This window comes from Hibiscus syriacus, unplaced genomic scaffold (genome assembly GCF_006381635.1).
Source record: "Hibiscus syriacus cultivar Baekdansim isolate YM2019G1 unplaced genomic scaffold, ASM638163v2 tig00110332_pilon, whole genome shotgun sequence".
Lineage (NCBI taxonomy): Eukaryota > Viridiplantae > Streptophyta > Magnoliopsida > Malvales > Malvaceae > Hibiscus > Hibiscus syriacus.
Window position 1 is genome coordinate 2038807 of NW_024062688.1, and position 27290 is coordinate 2066096.

The 27290-nt window shown below is 34.6% G+C and overlaps 2 protein-coding genes across 2 annotated transcripts; one reads left to right on the plus strand and one right to left on the minus strand.

Annotated features, from left to right (window-relative positions):
- Positions 1 to 17453: 17453 nt before the first annotated feature.
- On the plus strand, positions 17454 to 21674 carry LOC120119235. Its single transcript, XM_039139082.1, has 6 exons — positions 17454 to 17631; positions 18301 to 18509; positions 18650 to 18708; positions 18821 to 20635; positions 20794 to 20923; positions 21022 to 21674. The coding sequence occupies exons 2-6, from the start codon at positions 18389 to 18391 to the stop codon at positions 21672 to 21674; spliced, it is 2778 nt and encodes a 925-aa protein (XP_038995013.1). The 5' UTR covers positions 17454 to 17631; positions 18301 to 18388.
- A 2052-nt stretch (positions 21675 to 23726) lies between these two features.
- Positions 23727 to 24152, minus strand: LOC120119237 (uncharacterized mitochondrial protein AtMg00810-like). The gene has a single exon (XM_039139083.1). It carries the CDS (start codon positions 24150 to 24152, stop codon positions 23727 to 23729), a length of 426 nt encoding a protein of 141 aa, XP_038995014.1.
- Between the last annotated feature and the right edge of the window lie 3138 nt (positions 24153 to 27290).

Consider the following 27290-nt stretch of genomic DNA (forward strand, 5'->3'; position numbering starts at 1 on the left):
TCCAAATTGCTTTGGATCCTTGGACGTTAGTTTCAATGCCCCTTGTTCCTTTCGGAACCCATATTTGCCTAATTTTAAAACGTTTTCCTTTCTTCAAAGGACAAGTATGTTCCATATGACCATGATAATGACAATGTGAGCATATTGTCATTATTGAACTAAATGAATTATTTAAAATAATTTATTTTTCTTTTGTTAAGCATTCAAACTTAACTTTTAAATCAAGATTTTCTTTTTCAAAACTTTCAATCTTTATTTTTAAAAGTTCTAAATCCTTTTTCAAAATTTTATTTTGGCTTTCAAAATCTATTTTTTTTCAAAACATTTTCGATTTTAAATTTTGAAATCATTTTCTTATATATGGAATTCATGGTCTCAAATCCCAAATATAACTTATTATAAGCTTCTTGTAACTCATCAAAAGAATAAGAATTTAATTCATTTGAGATAGAAGATACCTCGGGCTCTTCAAGAGCCATTAAAGACACTACCTTTGTTGGTTCTTCTTTTTTGTTTCCATGGATTTCCTCGAGCTTATTCCAAAGCTCCTTGGCACTTGAACATGAAGAAACTCCTTCATAGATAATATGAGATTTCTTCCGTTCTTTGTCACTTCGCTTCTTCTCCTTCTTCTTTGGAGAAGAGTAGCCGTTCTCGATTATCTCTCATGCATCAAGATCATTGGATTGGATGAATACCTTCATTAATTTCTTCAAATGACGATAGTTGACTCTATTGAAGTATGAAGGCTTGTTCGTTGGTAGGGAGTCTTCCATGTGGAACGAGCTGGAGGTGGAAACCATCTTCTCGGTTGTGTCGAGAATTGGTAGAGCTTCTTCGAGGATCGTCTCAAGGTGGTTAAACATTCTTAACGAGTTAGGCTCTGATACCAATTGTTGGGATTTTAGGAAGCTCAAATCGATAACCGGAACGGTTTGTAAAGAGGGGTCATAACGGTTTTGTGTTTAGGGAGTAAGGAGATTGAAAGATAGAGAATTGCACAGCGATTTATAGTGGTTCGACTTTCTCAACCAAAGTCTACGTCCACTACCTTAGCTATCCACACTAAGGATTTCCAACAAATTCACTAATTTGTTTTCTTTTGAGGATAAAGAGTAACCTTACAAACTCCCTAGTTTTTCCGGGCTAAACTAGAACCTTTCCCTAGCTTTACACGAGATTAGCTAGAACATTTCCCCTTTACAAAAGAATAAGAAATGTAGACAAGAAAACCTCTCTAAGGTAGGTGTTTACAAGAACTAAGCTCACAAGAACAAAATATTTACAAGAGAAAGATGAAATAAGAATGAAAAACTCTTCTCTTGTGTTTGATTGCTTGGATAATTGTTATCTTACTTCTTGAAGTGTCCTTAGCTTGTATTTATAGCTTGGAATGTATTTGAAGTCGTATAGTTGTTGGGGATGTTTTGGAGCCGTTTGGGGATGAGAATCAATTAATAAAACAGCTTGGAGCGTGGGGGAATCGATTCCTTAGTGTAAAATTTAAATATTTCGACCGTTAAACAGAGGGAATCGGTACCCCCTTGGTGGGGAATTAGTTCCCTCCGAGCATTCTGTTTTTCTCGGAGCCAACCCATTCAGGGGGAATCGGTACCCCCTTGGGGGGGAATCGGTTCCCTATGGAAAATCTGAAATTTTTTGCTTTGAAACGATTCGAAATACTTTATAAAATTGTTTTGAAATTATTTTAAGATTAAAACTTAATTTTACACTTGAGTAAGGATGAAAAATGACATTTGAAAGATTTGGAGTAATATTTTGATATTCGAATAATAATATCGAATATACTTAGAAAATCTTTTGGAAAATCTTAAAATTCATTTAACTTAATTTGTTATATCGAAATATCAAAATGTTTTCAACAAATACATTTCTAGAAATTGGTTCAAATTCAAAGTTCGTTTTGCCAAATTGAAACTTGGTAAGTTATTTTTTAACATTTTATCTTTTGATTCGATTTGTTTTTCCCGATTAAGTTATGTTTTTAGATACCCCACTAGGGAAACTAAGGTAGCCTGGCTACACCCTAACATAGTTGGATATACTAAAGTGAGGTCGTCCTCTCACTAGCTGTTATCTCGCTCGTTCTCTCATCTATAATGTTATGCAATTGTTTATTAGTCTATTATTGCTATTAGTTTATTAAGTTGATCTATCCTAGTTATTCGTTACTTGAGGTCATTTTAGTTATTCTCTGTTTCTAAGAATGTCTCTACACTTGATTTTACGATGAATTGATTATGTTGTTCACTTGCTACATTATTTACTAGCTCGATACCTGACTCGGGTTCCACACTGAGTAACGATACTTTAGTTATTCTGACTACGCTTTCCCTCAATTCACCCTTGAATTCGAGATGAATTGTATGTCCGTCATTTACTAACATTCTTACAGTACGTACTCTGTTATTTTAATCCGGTTAAATCGTCACACCACTTATCGGTACCTCTTCTACAACCATAATCCATTCTTAGATACTCGCTACGTGGTCAAATGAAAAATACTTGGATCAACTGAAGATACTTGGATACATTACGCCTACAATGGTTACTCTAATTGTAACCCACTCCTACGAGTATCTCTGGACCCCTTTGGCCATTTACGTCCCCTACAGACTAAGTTTTACCATTTCGGACCATCCTTAGCTCTTAAGAACCTTATCCGGGTCGAATCTAATCATCCAAGGTGGATAGTATCAATACTCTACTTGTAGTATCGATACCCTAGGGTCATGTATCGATACCCCTATAAGTATCGGTGCCAAAAATGCATTTTGTTACTGAAAACGGGGTTTAATATCAATATTTTACACCTAGAGTATCGATACTATATGGATAATATCGGTACTCTCTCAAATATTGATACTCTATGCTTAAAATCCCTAGATTTTGCCTCAATTCATCTAGTATCGATACTATTCATCCTAAAGCCAATACTCGAACCCATAAATGTTTTATTTAAGCTCGAGAAACACCCAAAAATCATCTCAAATGTTTTAGTTTGGTTTCTAATCATGTGCTAAAGCTTTAGAAAGTTACTTAGGGTCTTAAAGTGTCATAAAAACACATGTTTTACATCAAATTCGTCATCTATTACATGAATTAAGTATGATCCCTAATATGCTTAAAAAGCTAAATTTCAACAAAACTTCAGAATTATGAAAGCCTTAACACCAAAAAGGATTAAAAATACACTATATTGATGTTAATATCCCAAAATGAAGCTCTTTTAACTACCAAACACTCTCCTATAGGACTTGGATGACAAACCCCTAATTTCTCTAACAAAGCATGAGATGTCAAGCTTGAATCTTTAATACAAGGTTGCTGGAGGAATTAAGGACGAGATTGGTGCTTAAAGAAATATGAAATGGTTCGAAAGACTCACCTTTAGCTATGACACTTGGAGAATAAATGAAAGAAGGAAATAAGAAAGAAATAAAGAAAATAGAGAGAAGATGGAGATGGAATAAATAAAATCTCTCATCTTTTTAAAAAATGAGATAATTATACTTTTGATCATTTCTCATATTTCTACCATTCAAAAATCTCCTTCTTATTGCTAATTGGGCCCAATTTCAACCCAATTAAGCCTAACGACTTATATTATGAAATCCATGGGGCTCACATGCCTCTTGCGTAAACCCGAAACTATTAGCCCAGAATTTGGGGTGTTACATAGTTAAACATTTTCAAAAGCATACTCGATCATTTTCACACTTTAAAGTCGAGTTTCCAAGCTTTTCTAGCTCAAATGATCGATCCCCTTGAAAAAGGATCGATCCCTTGGATTCCAGTAGGTTTGAGATTGATCCCTTTACAAAAAGAATCGATCCCTTGAGGAAAATGATAGATACCTTCACCAAAAGGATCGATCCCTCAATGAAAATGATCGATCTCTTCCCTAAAAGGATTGATCAATTTCTTCCAATGGTCAATTTATTTGAAAAAAAAGATCGATCCCTTTCACCAAATGATTGATCCCTTATGCTGTAAATATTGTTTTTGGTTGTAGATAACAGTTATAATGATCCCCAACGACTCCAAACTACTAGAATTAATGCAGAATGTATAAATTGAAGGTCAAAGCTTCCTAAGGTCATCAAGAATCATATTAAACCAACCTACTAACATCAAAGTTTTGTTTTAAGCTTAATTTTTCAAATTCTTTATTGTAAACACACTTGTAAGCTACATTGTTTATTTTGCTCAAGAGTGTATTGTGTGAGAGCTTAAATTATGCAAACATATTTGTCTTGTGAGGTTTTCTCATTTGTTTGCTTTATTTTTATTTACTCTTTGGAAGAGTGTGTATTCAAGGTTTTGGGGTATAAACCTTGAAGTGCTTGTAAGGTTTCACCATGTTCTTAATGTTAAGCAAATATAATGGATTTGAGAAATCCTTAGTATGGATGCTAAGGTAGTGGATGCTAAGGTAGTGGATGTAGACTTCGGTTTAGAAAGTCTAATCACTCTAAATCGTTATGCAAAAGTTTTTTTTTTGTTTCCACAAATTTCTTAAAAGGCCAATTCACCTCGTCTTGGCATATTTCAATTGTTCGTAAGATGCAACAATATGTTCTAAAAACTCTCAATCATTTGACAATGAATGATCAAATACCTTGCAATCACTAGTGTTCAAACCCAAGCTCTCTAGAGATAATAATCATCCATCTAACCACTAAGGTAACTTGGTTCATATATATATAATGTTGATTGAATCTAACTTCAATAAAATTGTAATATTTTAATTGTTTTGTGATTAAAATTATTATTTTCTAAATTTCATTTAAAATTCTGTAAAAATATACAATAAAGTTTACCTATTAAAGACCAAATTTTGTCCTTTGATGCTATATAATATATTTACATTATAATTTATATTATATAATATGCTTTATTACATATGGTGCACACATTTACACATTTATTTGTTTATATTTGTGTCAGGGCCCAAATGCAAAAAAACGAAGCCCAACAATGACCCAAATCCCACGTGACCCAAGTGACTCAGCTGCCCAACATCCTGTGTAGCCCGAACCAATATGGATTGGGGTTTGTGTGAATCCTAATCTCTCAATCTCTCAGTGCCGTTTGAAGACCAGGGTTTCCAGAAACCCTAGTGAGCCGCCTCCTTCGCTCGAAGTGCCCCAGCGCCGCACGTTTCGCCCCACACAACCATTGCCGGAAATCTCGGCTCTCACGTTAACAACCAAAGCAACCAACAAATGTTAGGATTCCAGTTTGAATAGGAGTCTTAAAATAGGGTTTTTTCAATTATAAATAACATGTAATCTCACACACAATGGACACAAATTTCATATGATTACACTACGATTGATGTACACGAAATACCCAGATATTTGAGAGAAATACATTCGGCAATTACAAACTTTTTTTTCTCAAGATACGAGCAATGTTCTTCGAAGCGTTATTTTTATTTTCGAAAACAAAGTAAACGTAAAAATCTCACATTTTCGTCTGTTGATGCTTGCATATGGGAGTGATCTTTGCTTGTTTGACGTTTTGGTTCGAATGCAACAAAAAAAATTCGAGATTTCTTTATCAAATCTACGTTTCCCCGAGGCTTTTTTTGCAAAAACGGTTTTGATATTTAAACAGAGGGGAGGAAACTCTTTTTAAAAAATATAAATTTTTTTACTTTTGCCGCCGATGACCGGCGTTGGGCGGCGAGGCGACACTGTGGTGGTCGGATTCTGGGTTCATCAAGAACCCAGGCGACCGTTCATCCATTGATGAACAGATGAGAGCAAATTATGAGAGGGGTGCATTTTTTAGAGTGAAGAAGAGGAATGAAGTTTTTTTTTTAAAAAAAATTTACTTATAAACTTGGCCCAATAACCCATTCAGGGTCTGCGTGTTGACCCGACCCAGGGGCCAGATCCACGCGTTTTCAAACAAAACTGGGTTAATCCCAGTTTTAGTCCTCCGTTGTTTCAATTCCATCATTTCACCCCTAATTCGAAATATCAACTCTAATTTTCTTCCGAATTTGATTCCAATTTTGACTTTTCTTTTATATTAGTCATTTTATTTATTTCACTCATTTCATGTTATTATTCATATTATTATATATATATATATATATATGTGTGCGTTTTATGTATTTTCATTTGATTATTTGATTATTATATATATATTAAATATTTTTACTATAAGCGTATTGTTACTATATATATATATTGTAATTACCTTTTTCGGTTATTTTTTCTATCATTATATGTATATATTTTATTTTAGTTATTTGCTTTATTAATTTATACATTTACTTTTATTTATTTTATACATATATATTATTCGTACTTTTATTATTATTTTGTTTATTTGTTTATTTATATTTTTCCTTCTTTTTCTTTATTTTTTATTATTTTTTACTTACTATTTTATCTTTGCTTTCTTCATTTTATCGTTTTACTTAATTTGTTTTTTAATTTAATTAATTAATTAATTTCTTACCATTTTATCTAACATGACTTTTTGACCTTCTTCAAGGTACATTTTCAATCAATTAAGTTTTGGATCGTTGTTTTACCTTTTAATTTAAACTTTCAACTTTCTTAATTAAAGACAACTGAAAATTACGTAGTACCGAAAGGGCAGTTCAAGGGTGCTAACCCTTTATTGACTGTAACCGACTCTCGAATCCGACATATCAGTGGAAAGACGCAGATCATGTAAGACGATGTCCGACCCACCCAAATTCGTTTTAAAATGATCGGTGGCGACTCTAACCCAATCAATTTAAGTCGAAGCCCAATTCGGGGCCCAACCGAAAGACGGTTCTGACAGCTTGGCGACTCCGCTGGGGACACAGGTAAGTGAGTTAGGCTAAGGTAATTTCCAGTTGTCTTTTAAACGAAAAGGGTAAGTTTAAATTTTAAGGTAACATTTTGATCCTTATTACTTACTTTTGATTATATTTTTCGAGTAAATAGTTGTACTAACCGTTTTCTAATGATTTCAGCATTCCAAACTCGCTTTTCACTTAAGGCTCTAAACCCAAGCTCCGAACCTATTTTTAAGTGGGGGTAAAAGCGACGCCTTCGTGTGAAGTTATTCACCGTATGGGCCTAGAAAGTAACATTTGGGATTCATATATCTTATGCCTTCGTGTGAATTTATTCTCCGTATGGCGTAAGAGAATGTTTCCTCCCAAGTTTAACTTAGTCCACGCAAGCTTGTAATGGGCTTAGGACTAAGGGTCTGGCAAGCCCAAGGGGGCACCGACAAGGAGAATTCGGGTACCTTTTTATAGAATCTGAACTGGGAGACTACAAGGAGTTAGAGCCTACCCCGAAACCTTATTTCAGAACCTTAAGATGTTTTTACCCTAACCATCTTTTTTTCCTCTTACTCTCATTCTTTTCTTTTGTCATTTTTTTGTGTTTATTTATTTACTAAATTTTTGCCTTTGTGTTTGTTTTCTTAACATTTGCATCATAACAAGAGGCTATTGATCCCTAAAAAAGGTTGTAATACAAAATAATCTGAACTAATGGACAAAGGGGTTGTAATACAAGAGATAAAAATACAGAGGACAATCTACAAGGAGACTATGTGTCACATTCAATCCAGAAGACGCGGTGCCCACAATTGAAGGGTATACCACTCTGCTGCATTATAAAGGACTCAGAATGAATCGGGTCTACATCAAGCACAATGAAAGTCTATCTTGGAATAACTGACTGCAGAGGTTGTAGGGGCAAGATGAAGGTTACTAATTTTGGGAGTCCCTTCAAAGATAACAATGGCAAAACGATAGCTGAAATTGGAGACAATTGCTGACAAATTCAAGAAACATACAAATAAACTTCACATAGTTCATATCAATTGAGGGCTCCAATGACGTATTCGTTGGGAACATGCTCAACAAAATATAAATGCCCGAGATCCAGTTATTCGAGACTTCTAGGGCCAATAAAAAAATAACTCAACATTTGCACGGTTCATCCAGAGAAGCTGGAGCGGTACGACAGGTTATTCAACCGGTGACAGACGAACGCAGAAGACTAGTCAGCATGTCAGACATTTCATAATCATGCTTCAGACATTTCATGCATCATGCATTTAGACATCTTTTGCATTTTGTTATTTTCTTTGCATTCACATTAACTAACAAAAAAGTGCTTCAAAATAAAGGAATAAATACTGGATACACTACCTCAAGCGTTGGACACACCCCATCCGCATAACACCAGCTTAAAAAAGAGGCGAATGGAGGCCAAAATCATACAAATCGAAGAGAATATAGAAAAACTGCAGAAAGAACTGGAGGATAAGATGACTCATGATAGTCAAAGTACCCTGAAGTCCATCAAGAAGAACTAGGAGTCCTTGGTCGATCAAATTATGGCCAAGTTGTCGGGTCTCCAACAAGCCAGTATACCAGGGGCAGGTTCATCTGAAAGAGTCACTATACCACCAACCCCACAAGTGGTTGTCTCAACTGGGATCTTACCCGAATTACAAGTGGACTCATCTGTTATCAAGGGGAAAGCCATTTATGGTGCAAATATACAAGCTTCCGTAACCAACATTGACAATCATCCGGAAGACTATCATATCCCAGATTTTGACGATGAGGATAAGGCAAAGAAGATGGAAGAGAAGATCAAGATGTTACAAGATCAGATGAATATGGTCCAAATGGACCATGTTTATTATAGAGTGGACGCAATAGAGCTAAGCCTGGTTACATATTTGGTGCTTTCACCAAAGTTTAAGGTTCCTGAGTTCGAGAAGTTCGATGGGAATAGCTGTCTCTCAGCCTATATCACTATGTTCTGTCGGAAGATGACGGGATATGGGGAAAATGACCAACTCCTGATTTACTGTTTTCAAGAGAGTCTGTCAGGTTCAGCTATCTGGTGGTACAACCAGCTCAGCCGAACTCATATCAAGACATGGAAAGACTTAGCCAAGTCTTTCTTAGAGCAGTAAACATATAAATAATATGAGACCAGACCGAGTTATGCTGCGGAGCCTGAAAAAGGAGCATAACGAAAGTTTCCAACAGTACGCACAGAGATGGAGGGATATGTCTGTACAAGTTCATCCACCTTTGGATGAAAAGGAAACTAGAAAGCTATTTGTACAGACCTTGAAGACGCCTTACTTTGGGTACATGGTGGCAATTACATCGAGAACTTTCTCAGATCTAGTTGTGACTGGTGAGATGATCGAGCTAGCTATAAAATAAGGAAAATTTGAGGGAAGTGACTCCAATGAGAAGCCTCCCATGAAGAAAAAAGAGTGAGAGATCAACAATATCAATACCTACAACGCTAAAAAAGGTGTTACAATCTCAACCACTGCAACTGTACCATCCGATACTTCTAAATGAACTCAAAGAGAACCAACGAACGAAAGGGAATCTTACCTAACTAATTTGGGGATTAGACCTCATAATGTCTTCCATAAAAAGACTCGCATCAGTCCAATCCCAATGACATATGAGGAGTTGCTCCCAACGCTAGTTAAGAAGAATCTTGTGACTCTGGTTCGGTCCAAACCTAGAGAGGCCCCATTTCCTGAAGGCCATGATATTAACGCCATATGAAACTATCAAATTGGGAGCTCAGGGCACACCACTGAGAACTGTGGGGCATTGAAACGTAAGGTCCAAGATCTGATCGATTCAGGGGCATTGACTTTCAATGTGTAATAAGGCATTCTGATCGAGTTGATTGGGGCATCCATCAGGAGTTTTGTTGTGTTCTCATCTTGTTTGAAATTATTTTTCTTTTGTGCTTCTTATGTTCAAAAGTCACTTGACGTTCAAACATTTTAAATAAAATGCTTCCTTATGAGGAAATGAGCAAATTTTAATCTTGAATTCTTTGAATATCACCTTAATTAAAAGCTTTTTAATAATTGAGGTTGTAAATATTTGACAAATGACAAGATTGAACCCTGCAAAACAAAGGCCCCTTGGTCTTAATTTAAAAGATACATCAGACTACATGCTCTTCTCTTACAGGGACCAAGCTCTTCTCATGAAAAGTCCATCAAGGAGCGGATAAAACGGGGCATCTAGTACATGAAATTGCAAAGCTATTTGGTTTCTACTTCTGTTAATGATGTTCAATGATGATCATGACCTTCTCAAATGGAATGGTTAAGTAGGTGAATCTAGTTTAGGTCAGTTGCTTGGGAATTGAACTCTAACGATGAGATTTTCTGACCTTAAAAAACACCTAGACTATAACAGGTGCTTCTTAATAAACTTAAGAAATTGGACTCGTATACCCACATTATATTATTTATATATAATAAAGCTTGAGTTGTCCCTATAGAGCATTTGGTTAAACGCCCCGACTTTATGGATAATAATCAGCTAGCCTAAAAAAGGTGATTATACTATACAATAAAGCTTGAGCTGTCCCTCTAAGGCAATTGGTTAAACGCCTCGGCTTTATGGATAAGATTCAGCTAACTTGATAAATGTATTTACATATTGAACTGTCCCTCTAGAGCAATTGGTAAAACGCCCCGTCTTTATGGATCCAGCTAGTCATTTAATGGCAAATTTAAATAAGGAGTTTCGGTAAAAATGGACTAAGGGAGCTAAGGAACACCTGTTATAGTCAAATACACACGAGCACTCAAGAATTTCATTTTTAGACCGATATTTCTGCACTACCTTTGTTAGAGGAGCTTACAAAACTTGAACAAATGGAAGATTTCAGAGAACTGAAACAAAAGTGTTCTGAAAGGTCTAGCCATTAATTTTGCTAGTTGTGTCATTTTGTTCGCCTCCGATCAAAATGCCAAATCAAGAAAGAGGGACATGCCATGGTTTTCGCGATGATCGAATCGATGAAACAAACCTTAATAACCCATCTCTAAACAAACTTTTCGGTCTTGATATTTTCCAAAGATTTGCAGCTATCAAAGCTTAAAAGAGAATTTGATTCTTTTGATATCCAATAAACTCTTGTTTTATGATTTGCTTCAATTGTGAAACCTAGAAGGAGGCAATATTTTTCAAAACTCCTTTCGATATTTTTCAAATTTTTAAAAATTCAAAGGAAGAAAATAATTTTCAAACAAGATAATTTCTTTGGAAACATGTCTTGGAATTCAACAAGTATCCCTCCGAAGCTCAAGATTGAAGCTGGGGCAAAGGAAACCATTTTTTGGGAAAAAATTGATTATCTTAGGTTGAGGTTTACAAGAGTACACCCCGGTGGAAATAAAGACAAACTGAGAAAGTGAAGACTGCTCACGCAATTATTCCCTTCACATATCAACATTTTGTACATCGGATTTAAGCATATTGAAGAATCTAAGATCAAGAATCAGAAATTCAAGATTCTATCATCAAGAGTCATCGAGACTGACAACCAGAGATTGAGATTTCTCTCTAAACCCTAAAATAACATATTTCGCATATACATTTTAGGCATACATAAGAGCATCGCATCCATAGCATCATATATATGCATAATTTTGCAGATTAATGCTAGAGTCAATTTTAACTTCACAGCGAAAGATACTGAACTCAAAAGAAGTACAATTTACAAGTGTGGATCGTAATTTCACAACGAAGAACATCTAATTAAAAGCTCAATTTCACATCGAAAGAGCCATCCACGATTTCAACTTCACGAAGAAGGAGATCGTGCCTGATGAAGTGATTTAGTGCCACAACAAACATGTCATCCACAGATTTGACTTCCTTAAGTCAACGATTAAAGCTTCTGAAGGGATTTCTTTAACATGCATGAACAAGCAGATTATCGATCACCTTTGAGATTGTTTCTCTCGAAACAAGGGGTCATCTCGCTCAAGATTAATTTATTCAAAACAAAGTTTTGTCTCTCTTGAGACAGTTTCTCTTAAAACAAATTTTGTCTCTCTTGAGACATTTTCTCTTAAAACAATTTTTGTCTCTCTTGAGACAGTTTCCCTTGAAACAAAATCTTTGAATCTGTTTTCCTTAAAGCAAATTTCGTCTCCCCTGAGAAAGTTTCTTTTGGAACTAAGTTTTGTCTCTCTTTAGACATTTTCTCTTAAAACAATTTTTGTCTCTCTTGAGACATTTTCCCTTGAAACAAAATCTTTTAATTTGTTTTCCTTAAAACAAATTTCTTCTCCCCTGAGACAGTTTCTTTTGGAACTAAGTTTTGTCTCTCTTTAGACAGTTTCTCTTGAAACAAATTTTATCTCTCTTGAGACAATTTCCCTTGAATCAAATTTTGTCTCTTGTGAGACAGTTTCCCTTGAAACAAAATCTTTTAATATGTTTTCCTTTAAACGAATTTTGTCTCCCTTGAGACAATTTCTTTTGGAACTATGTTTTGTCTCTCTTGAGACAGTTTCTCTTGAAACAAGTTTTGTCTCTCTTGAGACAGTTTCCCTTGAAACAAAGTTTTGTCTCTCTTAGGATAGTTTCTCTTAAAATACCAATCTTTAAAATTGTTTCTCTTGAAACACAAAAAAACCTTCGAGTTTGGTTACGCTTAGCTCAAAGACACGTCATTTGCAGCATATCTTAAGTTGAGAAAAGCTATCTGTCAACGAAGACCTCTCGGGTTCAATCTCATTCAACTTGAGTACCTACAACCACTTGGTGAAGTCAAAGAATTATTTTTCAGTCGAATTTTCAAACCAAGGTCTTTAAACCGAGAAGAAGACCGAAGTTGATTACAATTTGGCAACGAGAAGCCATATTCCAATTCAAATTCTGAATTGCGGCTTCAATTCCATTTCAAGATGGACCCGACTTCGCAACGAAAGCCTCCAGTTCAACTTAACCTTACGACGAGGGAGTAACTTCGACAAATCAGTCTTAACATCAGATTTCAACTCTACGATAGGGGATGTTCGATATAGAAAAAATTTGTGTCTTGTAATCTTTGCTCCATTTTCGTTACACGATAATGAGCAAAGAGGAGCAGCTGAAGACACCAAATTTTGTCCTTTGATACTATATAATATATTTACATTATAATTTCTATTATATAATACGCTTTATTACATATGGTGCACACATTTACACATTTATTTGTTTACATTTGTGTCAGGTCCTAAATACAAAAAAATAAAGCCCAACAATGACCCAAATCCCACGTGACCCAAGTGACTCAGCTGCCCAACATCTTGTGCAGTCCGAATCAATATGGATTAGGGGTTGTATAAACCCTAATCTCTCAATCTCTTAGCATCGTTAGAAGACCAGGGTTTCCAAAAACCCTAATATGCCGCCTCCTTCGCTCGAAGTGCCCTAGCGCCGCACGTTTCACCCCACACATCCATCGTCGAAAATCTCAACTCTCACGTCAACAACCAAAGCAACCAACAAATGTTATGATTCCAGTTTGAATAGGAGTCTTAAAATAGGGTTTTTCAATTATAAATAACATGTAATCTCACACACAATGGACACGAATTTCATACGATTATACTACGATTGATGTATATGAAATACCCAGAAATTTGAGAGAAATACATTCGGCAATTACAAACTTTTTTTTCTCAAGATACGAGCAATGTTATTCTAAGCGTTATTTTTATTTTCGAAAACAAAGTAAAGTTAAAAATCTCACCTTTTCTTCTGTTGATGCTTGCATGTAGGAGTGATCTTTGCTTGTTTGACGTTTTGGTTCGAATGCAACAAAAAAAATTCGAGATTTCTTTTTCAGATCTACGCTTTCCCGGGGATTTTTTGCAAAAACGGTTTCGTTATTTGAAGAGATGGGAGGAAACTCTTTTAAAAAAATACAAATTTTTTACTTTTGTCGCTGATGATCGGTGGCCGGTGCCGATCAACGATGGCGGTAAGGCGACGCTGCGGTGGTCGGATTCTGGGTTCATCAAGAACCCAGGCGACCGTTCATCCATTGATGAACAGATGAGAGCAAATTATGAGAGTGAGGCGTTTTTTAGAGTAAAGAAGATGAATGAAGTTTTTTTTAAAAAAAATTGCTTATAAACTTGGCCCAATAACCCGTTTAGGGTCTACGTGTCGACCTGACCCAAGGGTCAAATCCGTGCGTTTTCAAACAAAACTGGGTTAATCCCAGTTTTAGTCCTCCACTGTTTCAATTCCATCATTTCACCCCCTAATTCGCAATATCAACTCTAATTTTCTTCCGAATTTGATTCCAATTTTGACTTTTCTTTTATATTAGTCCTTTTATTTTATTTCATTCATTTCATGTTATTATTCATATTATTATTATTATTATTATTATTATATATATATGTTTTATGTAATTTCATTTGATTATTTGATTATATATATATATATATATATATATATATATATATATATATTAAATATTTTTACTATAAGCGTATTGTTACTATATATATATTGTAATTACCTTTTTCGATTATTTTTTCTATCATTATATGTATATATGTTATTTTAGTTATTTGCTTTATTAATTTATGCATTTACTTTTTTTATTTATTTTATATACATATATATTATTCGTACTTTGTTATTATTATTTTGTTTATTTGTTTTATTTATATTTTTCCTTCTTTTCCTTTATTTTTTATTATTTTTTACTTACTATTTTATCTTTGTTTTCTTCATTTTATCGTTTTACTTAATTTATTTTTTTTAATTTAATTAATTAATTTATTTATTACCATTTTATCTAACATGACTTTTTGACCTTCTTAAGGGTACATTTTCAATCAATCAAGTTTTGGATTGTTGTTTTACCTTTTAATTTAAACTTTCAACTTTCTTAATTAAAGACAATTGGAAATTACGTAGTACCGAAAGGGCAGCTCAAGGGTGCTAACCCTTCCTTGACTGTAACCGACTCCCGAATCCAACATATCACTGGAAAGACGCAGATAAAGTAAGACGATGTTCGACCCACCCAAATTCGTTTTAAAATAGTCGGTGGCGACTCTAACCCAATCAATTTAAGTCGAAGCCCAATTCAGAGCCCAACCGAAAGACAATTCCGACACCTATTATTCATTATCTATTACTAAGATTTCATTTTCATTTGTTACTTTTTAAAATATATTTTCAACTATATTCAATCATTAAAGTTTCATTTTCATCAATTATAGATTAAAATAGTACTCTCTTCGTCCTATTAAATATATCCATTATTGACTTTTAAAAAGTTAAATTTTTAAATTTTGACCATGATTATTTTAAATATTTTAAACAATTATATTTTATAAAAATATATATTTAAAAACTACTTGATTTAAGGTTTTAAAATATATTTTTTCATATTTTCATCAATAATAAATTTTAAATAAAAATTAGTCAAAGTTAAAAAAAATACCAAAAAAGTCAACATCGTACAAAATTTAATGAGACCGAGGTAGTATTTATCAACGATTTTTGAATATATAATTGAACATGTTTACGAACACTAAACGAACATGTTCGCTTACATATAAGCAGACATGTTCACAAACACTAAATGAATATGTTTACAAATGTTACACAAACATATTCACGAATAATAAATAAACATACACGAACACCATTACACAATACTAAAAATTTAAATAAACACTAACCAAACATAAACAACTTCAAAAATAAACCAACGAACAAGAACATAAATTTACTCGCTCGATTTATTTACACCTATAATCCTAATATTTAAATGGGTAAACTACACGTTTAATACTTAAACTATTACTTTTGTTTTATTTTAGTAACCTAGCTTTTTTTTTCAAAGTCATACCTAATATTTATTTTAGGTTTCATTTTGATACTCATTCATTAAAAACTTAATGGTGATGTTGACGTGTCACCATAAGATAATACCATATCATCATTGGAAAATATAAAAAATGTCACGTAAGCAATTCTGTTCATTTTTTAACGACAATGTATCAAATTGAAACATAAACTAAATATTATGCATAGTTTTAAAAAATAAATTTTAAGTATCAAAACATAACAAAAGTAATAGTTTAGGTACTAAATCCGTAGTTTACTCTATTTAAATTATACTAACATGAACTTTCAACCTCAGTGGTTAAGGGATGATTGTTATCCCTAGATATACCTGGTTTAAGCACAATGTTTGCAAATGTGTTTAAATGTTTATTATCGAGTAACTAAATTTTTTTTAAATAAATATTATCTTATATTACCCGGACCAATATTTTTTTATATCAACATGATAAATCAGAAAGATTTTAATATTAGCATGAATTTAAATAAATATATGCAATTTCAATACTACACTTGAACCTGATTTGAAATTCAACCAAAATCACTATAGATAAGGTATAATTGAAAGGAAGATTGGGAGCTGAAACATTTAACTTTTACGGAATTGTTCAATTGATATCATTATTACTAATAAAACATAATTTCTAATGGGAAAGACAGCTTTTGTCTTTCATTTAATGAAGAATTGTGGGGCATGTCTGGTCGTTCTTTTAAATTTTCAACCTGGATGCGGAAGTGCTATATAAATTAAGCTATGTTTTCCCATTGACATTCAAGAATTCAATATTCGATTCAAAGAAAAATTAAACGAGATTTGTAAAATGCTAAAATAATACACTCATAAAGTTGGTTAACATTCTTCTGATAATAATTATTTAAGGAATATTGGTTTAATTTGATCTAGAGACCGACATATAAATGATCCCATGACTATAGAAAACTATTCTGTTAAATTTTCAATTATTATATTTTAAACTCATCATTTTTCATTTAGACATTTGACGAACATTTGAGTTAGTCATTTACTTATTGATTGAGATATGATAAAATTATATTTTAACGATGTCTACAGACATCGTCATTGCTTTCAAATACTGGCTTGACGACATAATATTTAAAACATTAGCTCAACGATATAATATAAACAAATGTTCAATCTACAAATACAACTTAAACAATTTTGAGATCAAATTTTATTATATTTCTACTAACATATTAAAGTCAAACTCTAACGACTGTCAATTTTATAACAAAAAAAGAAGAATGTGAAATATATGGATAATATAATCATTTTATAATATTTAATAGTTAAGAGAATTAACAAAATAGTTGTATGTAGTTGGATCATTTATATACTTTACCATTTAATATATTATAAGGCTGTCTGATATATGATTAGTATTGAATTACCACATTGCCCTCAGATTTACAGGGAAAGGGATTTTTGAAACACGTGTTCACCCCTCCATCAAGTACCACACAAACTAATCGAAACCCGCATGTAGTTTTATCAGAATCCCCAATAACAGTAAAAAATCTGTTTGGAATTTGAAATCTCGACCCTCTTAAAAAGAGACGTTACAGGCTTTTAATTTGCATTCCATTTCAATAATATGATTAAATTATGTTTTTAAATTTAAACTATATACATATATATATATATATATATATATAAATTCTCATCTTATTACTTTGAACTCCATTTATTGTTTTGAACTACTACACGTTCTCTCTTCCTTCGTCTCCCTGTCATTTTTCTCACACTCAAAACAGGAGCCTTTGCCTGTCATTTCCCAAAAATATCAAATTCAAGCTTAACCCATACCAGTGTTCATTCTTTTTCTCTGTATTTAAGCCAAACCCAGAAAATTTTATCTGCATTTAAGTTGATCCCCTTCATTGTTTTTTTTTTCAGTGTAAGTCCTTTTATTTGGTTTAAAAGTTTTGTTGTTTTGTTGTTTTTGGTATTTTGCATTTACTTTTCTTTCTAACTTGCAGTTTATTGATGAACGTGTTGTTGGTTTTGCTTGGTTTAAGATTGGCATATAATTGATCTGATTTATGGGTGTCTTTGTTTTTTCTTTTGAATATAGTGTTCTTGATATTATGAAATCGACTGACTTGGTACATTATCCTTTTTATTGGAAGATTTTATTAGAATTGGGACCTAGGGTATTTGTTTGGTAAAATGAGAGTATGCCATTAGTTTCTACAGTTATTTTTTAATCCCCTTAGTTAGTTCCATAGAAACTTCAGGTGTTGAAACTATGGTCAAATGGCATGAAGTTGTAGAGATATTGATATAGCATGGTCTAGACATCGTAAGTTGCATCTCATCTTGAAATTGTGTGGATGAGTAGCTTAATTATTTTCAAGAATGAGTGCATTGTGATATAGATCTAAGATAGTGATTATGGCAGCAGGAGAAAGGGTACTTTTTTCATCTACATTAACAGCCTTCTAACTTCCCTTTTTAGGGGATCCAGATAGACATTGGCTCTTCCATTATGCTCTTTAGAAAATGATGGTAAGAAATTCGATTTACTACATACTGAGCTGTTTGTTGTGTCGAATAATGTCTGCAGATGGATTTGATTGATGGAATGGAGTTTTTGTTTCTCTTGTATCATTTGCTTGTATAAGTTAAGCAGTCTCGAATCCGGCTTTTATACGATGGGGGTTGACAAAGAAAGTTCGAGAAATGGAGGAGGTTATGTGGGTGGATTTTTTCAGCTGTTTGACTGGACTGCGAAATCTCGGAAGAAGTTATGCTCAAGCAAGTCAGGTTTGCCAGGTTACAACACTCTTCCCCTTTCAGATGAGCATGCAACATGTTTCTTGGCATGCATATCCAATTGCAAAATATATTCTTGTTCTGTAATAGTTTATGAATTTTCACGGTTGCTAATGGGTTTTGTTTCTTCAATCTTGTAGAGCAATCGAAGCAGGGAAAAAGAAGTGATGGGAACTTGACGATGACACAATTCCATCTGGTGAGAACTGGCAAATCCCAGATGACTTCAGGGTTTATCTTTTCTTTTAACTCTCTTGATTGCCATTATAATTCGTGAGATTCCTTTACAAATGTTGCTGTTATTATTGCAGACCGATGAGGATGAAATTGAAGCCACAAGCATCAAAGGCAGTACTGATTATAGTTGCGCTTCCTCCATCACTGATGATGATGTGTTTGGAGCTAAGGCCCCTAGTGTGGTTGCCAGGCTTATGGGATTAGACTCCTTACCCACATATACTGAGCCATACTCCACCCCTTTGTTCGACACTCAATCTCTTCGAGATGCTCATATCCGAAATAGAAAACTTAGTTATCATCATGATCAACTAGTAGTTTATCCTGGAGATCTGTTCAGTAAGATCGAGGGCCCTGCAAGGAATTTTGTGGAGTCAAAGCCTCAAAAGACAGTCAGCAAGCCTATTGAGAAATTCCAAATGGAAAGTTTACCCCCGAAATCAGCTAAAACAATTCCCGTCACCCACCATAAACTTCTGTCTCCTATCAAGAGTCCTGGTTTTATTTCAACTAAAAATGCGGCTCACATAATGGAAACTGCTGCGAGAATCATTCAGCCTAGCCCACAAGCTATAGCTAAAGACAAAATGCCTATGGTTGGTTCATCCTCAGTGCCGGTGAAAGTTCGTGATTTCAAAGAAAGAATGGAGGCTGTGCAGAAAATGCCTCCGGTTGGATCTTCTTCCCTGTCTTTGAAAGCTCGAGATTTAAAAGAGAAAGCAGAAACTACACATAAAACGTCGAGGCTCACTGAAAGTACTAGAAGGCCAGCTGAGTCAAATGCAGCCAAGTATCTTAAAGGACAAACTTTGAACAAGAGCTGGAATGGATTTACAGAGACAACATCTCCCAGGACTTCTGATACCGAAGAAATCTCTTCTGCTTTAAAGAGTAAGGGGAAGTCGGTTTCACTTGCGATTCAAGCTAAGTTCAATGTGCAGAAAAGAGAAGGATTGGCTTCGAGCAGCACCCGAAGTTTGTTAGGTCCTAAAGACCAGAGTGACGTTGTGTGTAGTCAACCCTTCAAGAGCCAACTGAGCACTCAAAAGACTTCTCATAAGAAACCTTCAATGCAAAATTCTTCTGGTGTACTCAAGCAGAACAATCAGATGCAAAATTCTATAGCCGATAAGGAAAAATTACCTTCAAAGCCCACGTGTTCCAACTTGCGAAGTAGAAAAGTGCTCTCTGATGACTCTGCATTCGGGCAACACAGAATGTCAGGAAAAGCTGCTGGGAACTCCAAAACTGGCTTGAGGAAGTCGAGTTTAGTTACTAGTACAATGGATGGGGAAAAAGAAGGTCCGTATTCCTGTACAAAGAATCCGAGGAAGAAAAGATCGATAGATAGGGATATCCATTTTGAGAAAAATCAGGTTGTTGATAGTGTGTTGATTGAAAAAAAACAGAAGGAAGATCATCCTGTTAACGAAAGGAGCTTCAGCTGGGTTGAAGATAGCAAGAATAAAGGCATGGATGTTGTCTCATTCACATTCACAACCCCACTTACCCGTCCAATGGAAATATCTGCTCAGGTTGCTGAGAAAAATAGGGGCTTTTGCATGGATAATCGAGGAAAGAGATTGTTGCTTGACACCGACAGTATGAAGTTGTCTTCATCTGGATATAATGTGATAGGGGGAGATGCTTTAAGTAAGCTTCTGGAACAAAAGCTAAGGGAATTAACTATTGCTGTCGAATCATCTAGCCAAAAGTCTCTCAATTCAGGATCGGCTTCTGGTTCTATATCTTTTTCACAAGATATGGGGCATAGCACTCCTAATGCTTGTAGTAGCTTGCCCAAGTTACATGATAAACTGGGTAGTTGTTACAGTTCCAACCTGTACTCCGCTGATCTTCAACTGCTTCGGTTGAAACAAAAGCTTCAGGTAAAAGAATTAGCATTTCAATTTTCTTAGGAAAAAGAACTCTTTTTAACGCCTAACCATTTTTCATCTCAATCATGAGTATTGAGTAGGTGTTGCTATGAAATTCATCCAAACTATTTCTACGAAAATGATATTTAACAGTAATATGGTACGTTCAGGGAGGAGCTGATGAATGCAGTAGTAGCTCTCTTGATGCAGTACAACCTAGTCCTGTTTCTATCCTCGAGCCTTCTTTTTCAATTGAAAGCTGCAACTCTTCAGATAGCACAGATAGTTTCAGCATAGAAGGTAAAGCTTGTGGCTTACCCTTTATGTTTGATATTAAATATACACTCTTTACGCTTTCCTTTTGGTAGACTAATGTGTACTTCGGATATAAATTTCAGAAAGTAAGCAGTGTTCATTTGTTCAATCTCGGGAAGTTCTCGGGCTAAGTGCTTTAAAGAAGTTGCTCCCGGTAGAAGCTGATACAGAGTTATCAGATTCAGCGTCTTCCATGTATTCAAGAACAGTGGCTAAAAGTAATGAAAATTTTGTCTCCGTGAAGTCAGCCAACTGGGAACTAGAATACGTGAATCTAATATTGTGTAATATGGAGTTAATGTTCAAGGACTTTGCCTTGAATCGTGCTTGTGAAACTATAAATCCTCGTCTTTTCGATCAGTTGGAGAGCCGAAGAGGTGGATTCAGATCTGATGGTGGTGGGGAGTCGAGGCTAGAACGGAAGGTACTATTTGATTCAGTCAGTGAATGCATAGATTTGAGATGCAGACAGTATGTAGGCGGAGGATACAAAATGTGGACGAAAGGGATGATGATCCTGAGAAGAAACGAGCGGCTAGCTGAAGAAGTGTACAATGAGATATGCAGGTGGAGAGGCATGGGAGACTGCATGGTGGATGAGCTTGTGGACAAAGACATGAGCAGCCAACATGGAAAATGGCTGGACTTTGAAGTCGATGCATTGGTACTCGGAGTCGACATCGAGGGTCAAATACTGAATGCTTTGGTTGATGAGGTTATTACTGAGTTCTCTTGATGTTTTAAAAGCATTAGTTTTGTTTTGCCACACGCATGTTGTGCTCCCTTGGGGATCTTATCCTTGTATCATGAAAAGATTCTCTAAAGTTCATTCTTCAAATTATTTTGAATCAACATTTTTTCTCCTCAGTTAATCACAAGTAAAAAGACTATAAAAGATATCATATATCATATATAATATATAATAATATCCCCATGATGTCCCACTATACTTTTTTATTGAATTCGATTGGTACTAATTGTTTGTGTGCAGTTGGTTGTTTGTAAGTTGAAAACTAAGTAAACTACACCAATGGATACTAGAGTAAGTTTTCATTTCCCCCAATGAAGTTTCAACAATAACAAATTTGGTTACTAATGTTATTGATTTGTAATAAAATAATCACTCCATCGTATTACTGTTAAATTGATTATAAAAAAGGTTAATATTTAGTTTTACCCCTAAACTATTGTTAAACCATCAAATATATCCTTAAACAATGATTTATATCTAAATTTATTTCAAAAGCCAAAGAAAATCACACTTACTAATCCCAAATCGACCATAAAAATCCTCAATGGATTGATTTTACTCTTATTCCCTCAATCTACGCTCATTTTATGATTTACCAGTAATTTAGGGATAAAATTAGGTATTAACCTTTTTGTTAACATTGTCATATCATCAATTTAAAGGAAATAACAATAGAGCAAATCGATAACATGAGTGATAATTTCATAACAAATCAATAACTTTACTCACCAATATGTTACTTGTAAAACTTTAATGAGAAAAACGAAAATTTACTCAAATATCAATAATATTTACCCTAAAATAACACATGCTTACAAAACAGGTTGAATTTTAAGTTCAGACCTTGAATGACGAAGCTCGAGCGTAGACCATATTTTAGATGAGCTTAAATGTTCTGTTGAATCCAGTTTTCAGGCCTAACATGTTGTGTCTAAAACATCTAAAAAGCTGTTCAAATAGCCTAAACTTTTAATATTCATACCTATCCCATGCAACAATGTCATTTCCAAATGGGGAACGTGAAAATAGTCAATCATGTCACACCCTAAATGCGGGGTTAGAAGTTGTATATGACATAAAACAGATTGATCCTGAGTTAAGTTAAAAATTTAAAGGTTTGATTGAACAATTTAGAAGCTTGATAGACTAACACAAGAAAAGGTTTTGAGATTCTTTCGAAAGCTTTGGAAATCTAGAGACCAAACCCTTTTATTTTGTAGTTCAAAATTAATAAAAAAAATAGGATTTGTGCAAGGTGGGGGACCAAACCCCCGTCTGATAACTTGGGAGGCAGCATACATGCTATCTCTACTGAACACATTATGTGTCATGTCATGTGTTGGATTTAGCTCCCTTCTTTCTTGGTACGTTAACCAAGAAACAATCGTTTTAAACCTTAAATGTTCTTTCTTTACTTTTGGTTATCACAAGGACATATCTATTAGTTTGTTTTATGGGATAATTATGAACTGCCCCCTTACTTTTAGAAAAGTTATACTTTGGTTTTCTCGAGCTAGGATCCCGACTCTATTCCATTCATTTTCTCTATGGATCACAAACTAATTCCCTCCCACGAAGCTTTCCAATGCCTCGCAACCAAACCATAGTTTGAACCCAACTTTCTGACCTGACTGAACCAAAATCCACGTCAACCTCAACTCCACTTATTTGACTCTTGACCTAACCTGAGTCAAGTTGTCAAACGTGAGTGAAGCAGGCGGGATATGTAAAAAATTTATTCATTTCTCATGTATATTCACAAAACACTATAGCAAGCATTTATACATGAAATGTAAACTAAGCTAACTAACTAACTAACAGATTGTAACAGACTTATAACTAACTAACTAGTTTACAACTCAACATTTCCCCTCAAGTTGGTGGGTAAAAATATTTTTAACGCCCAACTTGGATAGTAACTAACTATGTTGTTGAACTCCTAGCCTTTTTGTCATAATGTCAGCAAGTTGCTCTCCTGTTGACACATGCTCAACTTCGATGACCCCTTCTTGTATCTTCCCCTAATAAAATGGCAATCTATTTCAATATGCTTTGTGTCCGCTCATGGAAAATCGGGTTCGCTGATATCTGCAATGCCACTTTGATGCCACAATACAATTTTGCTGGTTTTACATTTTCTACACCAATTTCAGTTAATAAGCCTCTTAACCATGTGATTTCAGCTGCTACTGCTGTCATTCCTCGGTATTTTGCTTCAGCAGAAGACCTAGCTACAGTACATTGCTTCTTCGATTTCCATGAGACTAAATAATCCCCAAGCTTTATACAAAACTGAATAATAGACTTCATTGTCATCAGACATCCTGCCCAATCAGCATCACAATATGCTTTTATTTGATTATCACCCGAAGCCTTCAACAGTATTCCAAGAGTAGGTTCCTTCTTGACATACCTTACCACCTTTAAGGCCGCCTCCAAGTGCGACTGCTTTGGTCGTTGCATAAACTCGATAAGGTTGTGTACAACATTTGTGATATTTGGCCTTGTATTAACTAAATAAATCAATCTTCCAATTAACCTTTGAAAACTAGCTTTATCTTATAATAAGTCATCATTATCGTGCTACTTCAAGACTACATCAAATTCAGCTGTAGTAAGTTTTAAATTCTTCTCTAGGGTGTTGAAGATACTTTTGCTCCCCCTAAACCTGCATCTCCTATCAACTCAAGAGCATTATTTCACTGGTTCAGTAAAATGACCTCCTTAGATCTTGGCACTTCAATTCCAAGAAAATACTTCAAGTCACTCAAATCTTTCATTTTGAAATTCTTATTTAAAATACACTTTAATTCCTCAATCATGCTCATATCACTACCTGTTATCAACAAATCATCAACATATATTAACATCAAAACTATTTTTTTCTTGTATTTTAGTGAACAAAGAATAATCATGTTTACTTTGATTATAACCTTCTACCAACAAAGCTTTAGTTAAGCGAATATTCCACTGTCGAGATGTCTGCTTCAACCCATACAGTGATTTTTGTAACTGACACACCATCTTATCCCCCTGGCTACAAAACCCTTGAGGCAAATCCATATAAAACTCTTCATGTAAATCGCCCTGTAAAAAGACATTATAGACATCCATTTGGTGAACATACCAGCCAGACAAAGAAGCAAGATCCAAAACTACACGAACAATAACCATTTTCGTAACAAGGGAAAAAGTGTCTACATAGTTGATGCCTTCTCGTTGATTATAACCCTTTGTAACCAATCGAGCCTTATATATCTCTTCTTCACCAGAAGCTCGATATTTCACTTTATAAATCCATTTATAGCCGATAGGAACCTTCTCTTAAGGTAAGGGAGCAACCGACCAGGTATTGTTAAATTCTAAAGCATGAATCTCTTCTTGCATGGTTTGTTTCCAGGAAGGATGAAGAATTGCTACTGAAAAGGTCTTAGGTTCTATAATGAAGGTGGTAGAAAGAAAAACTAAAAACTTGTGTATTAATAGGTAAATGAGAATAAGAAAAAATAGGCTGACCTGGAGGAGAGATAGATTGGTAGGAGCAAACAAAATCTTGCAACCAAGAAGGTGGTTGATGAACACGAGAAGACAGACGAGGAACAAATGAGGAGGGAACATCTACTGGAACAATGGGCAACCCAATTGGTGGTGAAATAGATTCAGTGGACTGTAAAACAGAATCAACAGACTGTGTTGGACTAACAAATTGATTGGGATAGTCAAAAAGTTGTGCTGGAGATGAAGAAGGTTGTAATGAATGATCAGTAGAGCTAGACTGTGGTAAACCAGACACAGGTTGAGGAATAATAAGAAAATCAAAATCATGAATGGAAGGCTGAGAAGGAAAAAACATGAATCAGACTTAGTAAGACTTGAATGGAAAAACATTTTCCCTGAATGAGATATCCCTATTAACAAAAAACTATTTCTACTCTAAGTCAAACAAAAACTAACTCTTTTTGAGTATTGAAATACCCCATGAACACAAAAGTAATGGCACAAGAAGCAAACTTATCTGAATTTTTAGGAACTGTAGCAAAACAAAGACAACCAAAAACCCTTAATTGAGTATAAGAATGATGTTTCCTAAACAAAACTTCAAGAGGTGACTTCCAATGCAAGATTGAAGAAGGTAAGTGATTAATGAGATAACATGCAGCTAAAATACATTTTCCCTAGTATTTAATTGGAACACCATAATGGAACCTAAGAGCCTTAGCTAATTCTAAGAGGTGTCGATGTTTACGCTCAGCCACACAATTCTGATGTGGTGTATGGACACAAGAACTTTGATGAATTATACCAAGAGAAGAAAACAAAGGTGAACAAGCGGAATTAAAGAATTCGATACCATTGTCACTTCGAATAACACTAACAACAGTCGAGAATTGATTTTTAATGAGGGCAAAGAAACTCTTAAGAACAACAATGACATCAGTTTTAAGTTTTAACAAGTATACCCATGAAACTCTAGTACAATCATCCATAATGGTAAGGAAGTACTGATGGCCACTATGAGTTGAAACCCTATCTGCCCCTCACAGGTCAATGTGAATAAGTTGAAAGGATTTTTGTGACTTAGAATAGCTCACAGGAAAATGATTTCTACACTGTCTAGCCATAGGACAAATGGTGCAATTTTTAACAAAATCAAAATTCAATTTCACGTTTTGAAGACAAGGCAATCTACTTATATTTGGAAATGATGCATGCTCCAACCGAGCATACCAAACATTTGTTTCATTATCAACAGAGGACATACATTGTGATGAAATCGTATTATTTGCACACAAAAAATTGTGAAGAGAACAAACCAGACTCTTTTTCTTTTAATGGAGACTCGAAAACATATAAACCACCGCAACATTTACCAATCCGTCTTGTCTTTCCATGGAAATTATGTTTAAAGTTCAGGACAGACATGACATCTTTTAAGGAATGGTTTGAATCAAAGGAAATGAACCAGAATATGTAATTGTAGAAATATTACCATTTGGTAAATGAACAAAAATCGAATCAGAAATGCGAGAAATAAGTTTATGCAGAACTGAAAAATCAAACACTACATGATCGGTTGTGCCCGTATCCAAGATCTAGTTAATTGACTTGTCACCCAAACAGTTCTGTGAAAGAATACCTGTCATATTAACCGCAGGCTCAATGGATGATCTCTTTTTCAATAGTCTGAAGAGTTGTGTATAATGTTTTTGAGTAAGAACAGGTCCAACATGAGCACACTTGAAGATGGTGAAGAGGTACCAGCAGCAGTAGCATCCCTTGAATTAACAGATAGCTATCTGAGGCCCCTTCTTCCTACTGAATTTAAACTCCGGTGGGAAACCAATGAGTCGATAACACGAATCTTTCTTATGGCCACGAACACCACAATGATCACAATTCCCATTTAATCGTCGCCTAGAAACAACATTCAAAAATATCATGGTTGAATCTGACACTGGACTTGCACCCCCAGTATACACCCAATGTGATTCTTCTTGGATGATCATCGAATATGCCTGATTGACTGTAGGCAATGGTTGCATAAAGAGAATCTGACTCCAAACCGCTGAATAAGACTCATTTAAACCCATCAAAAATTGA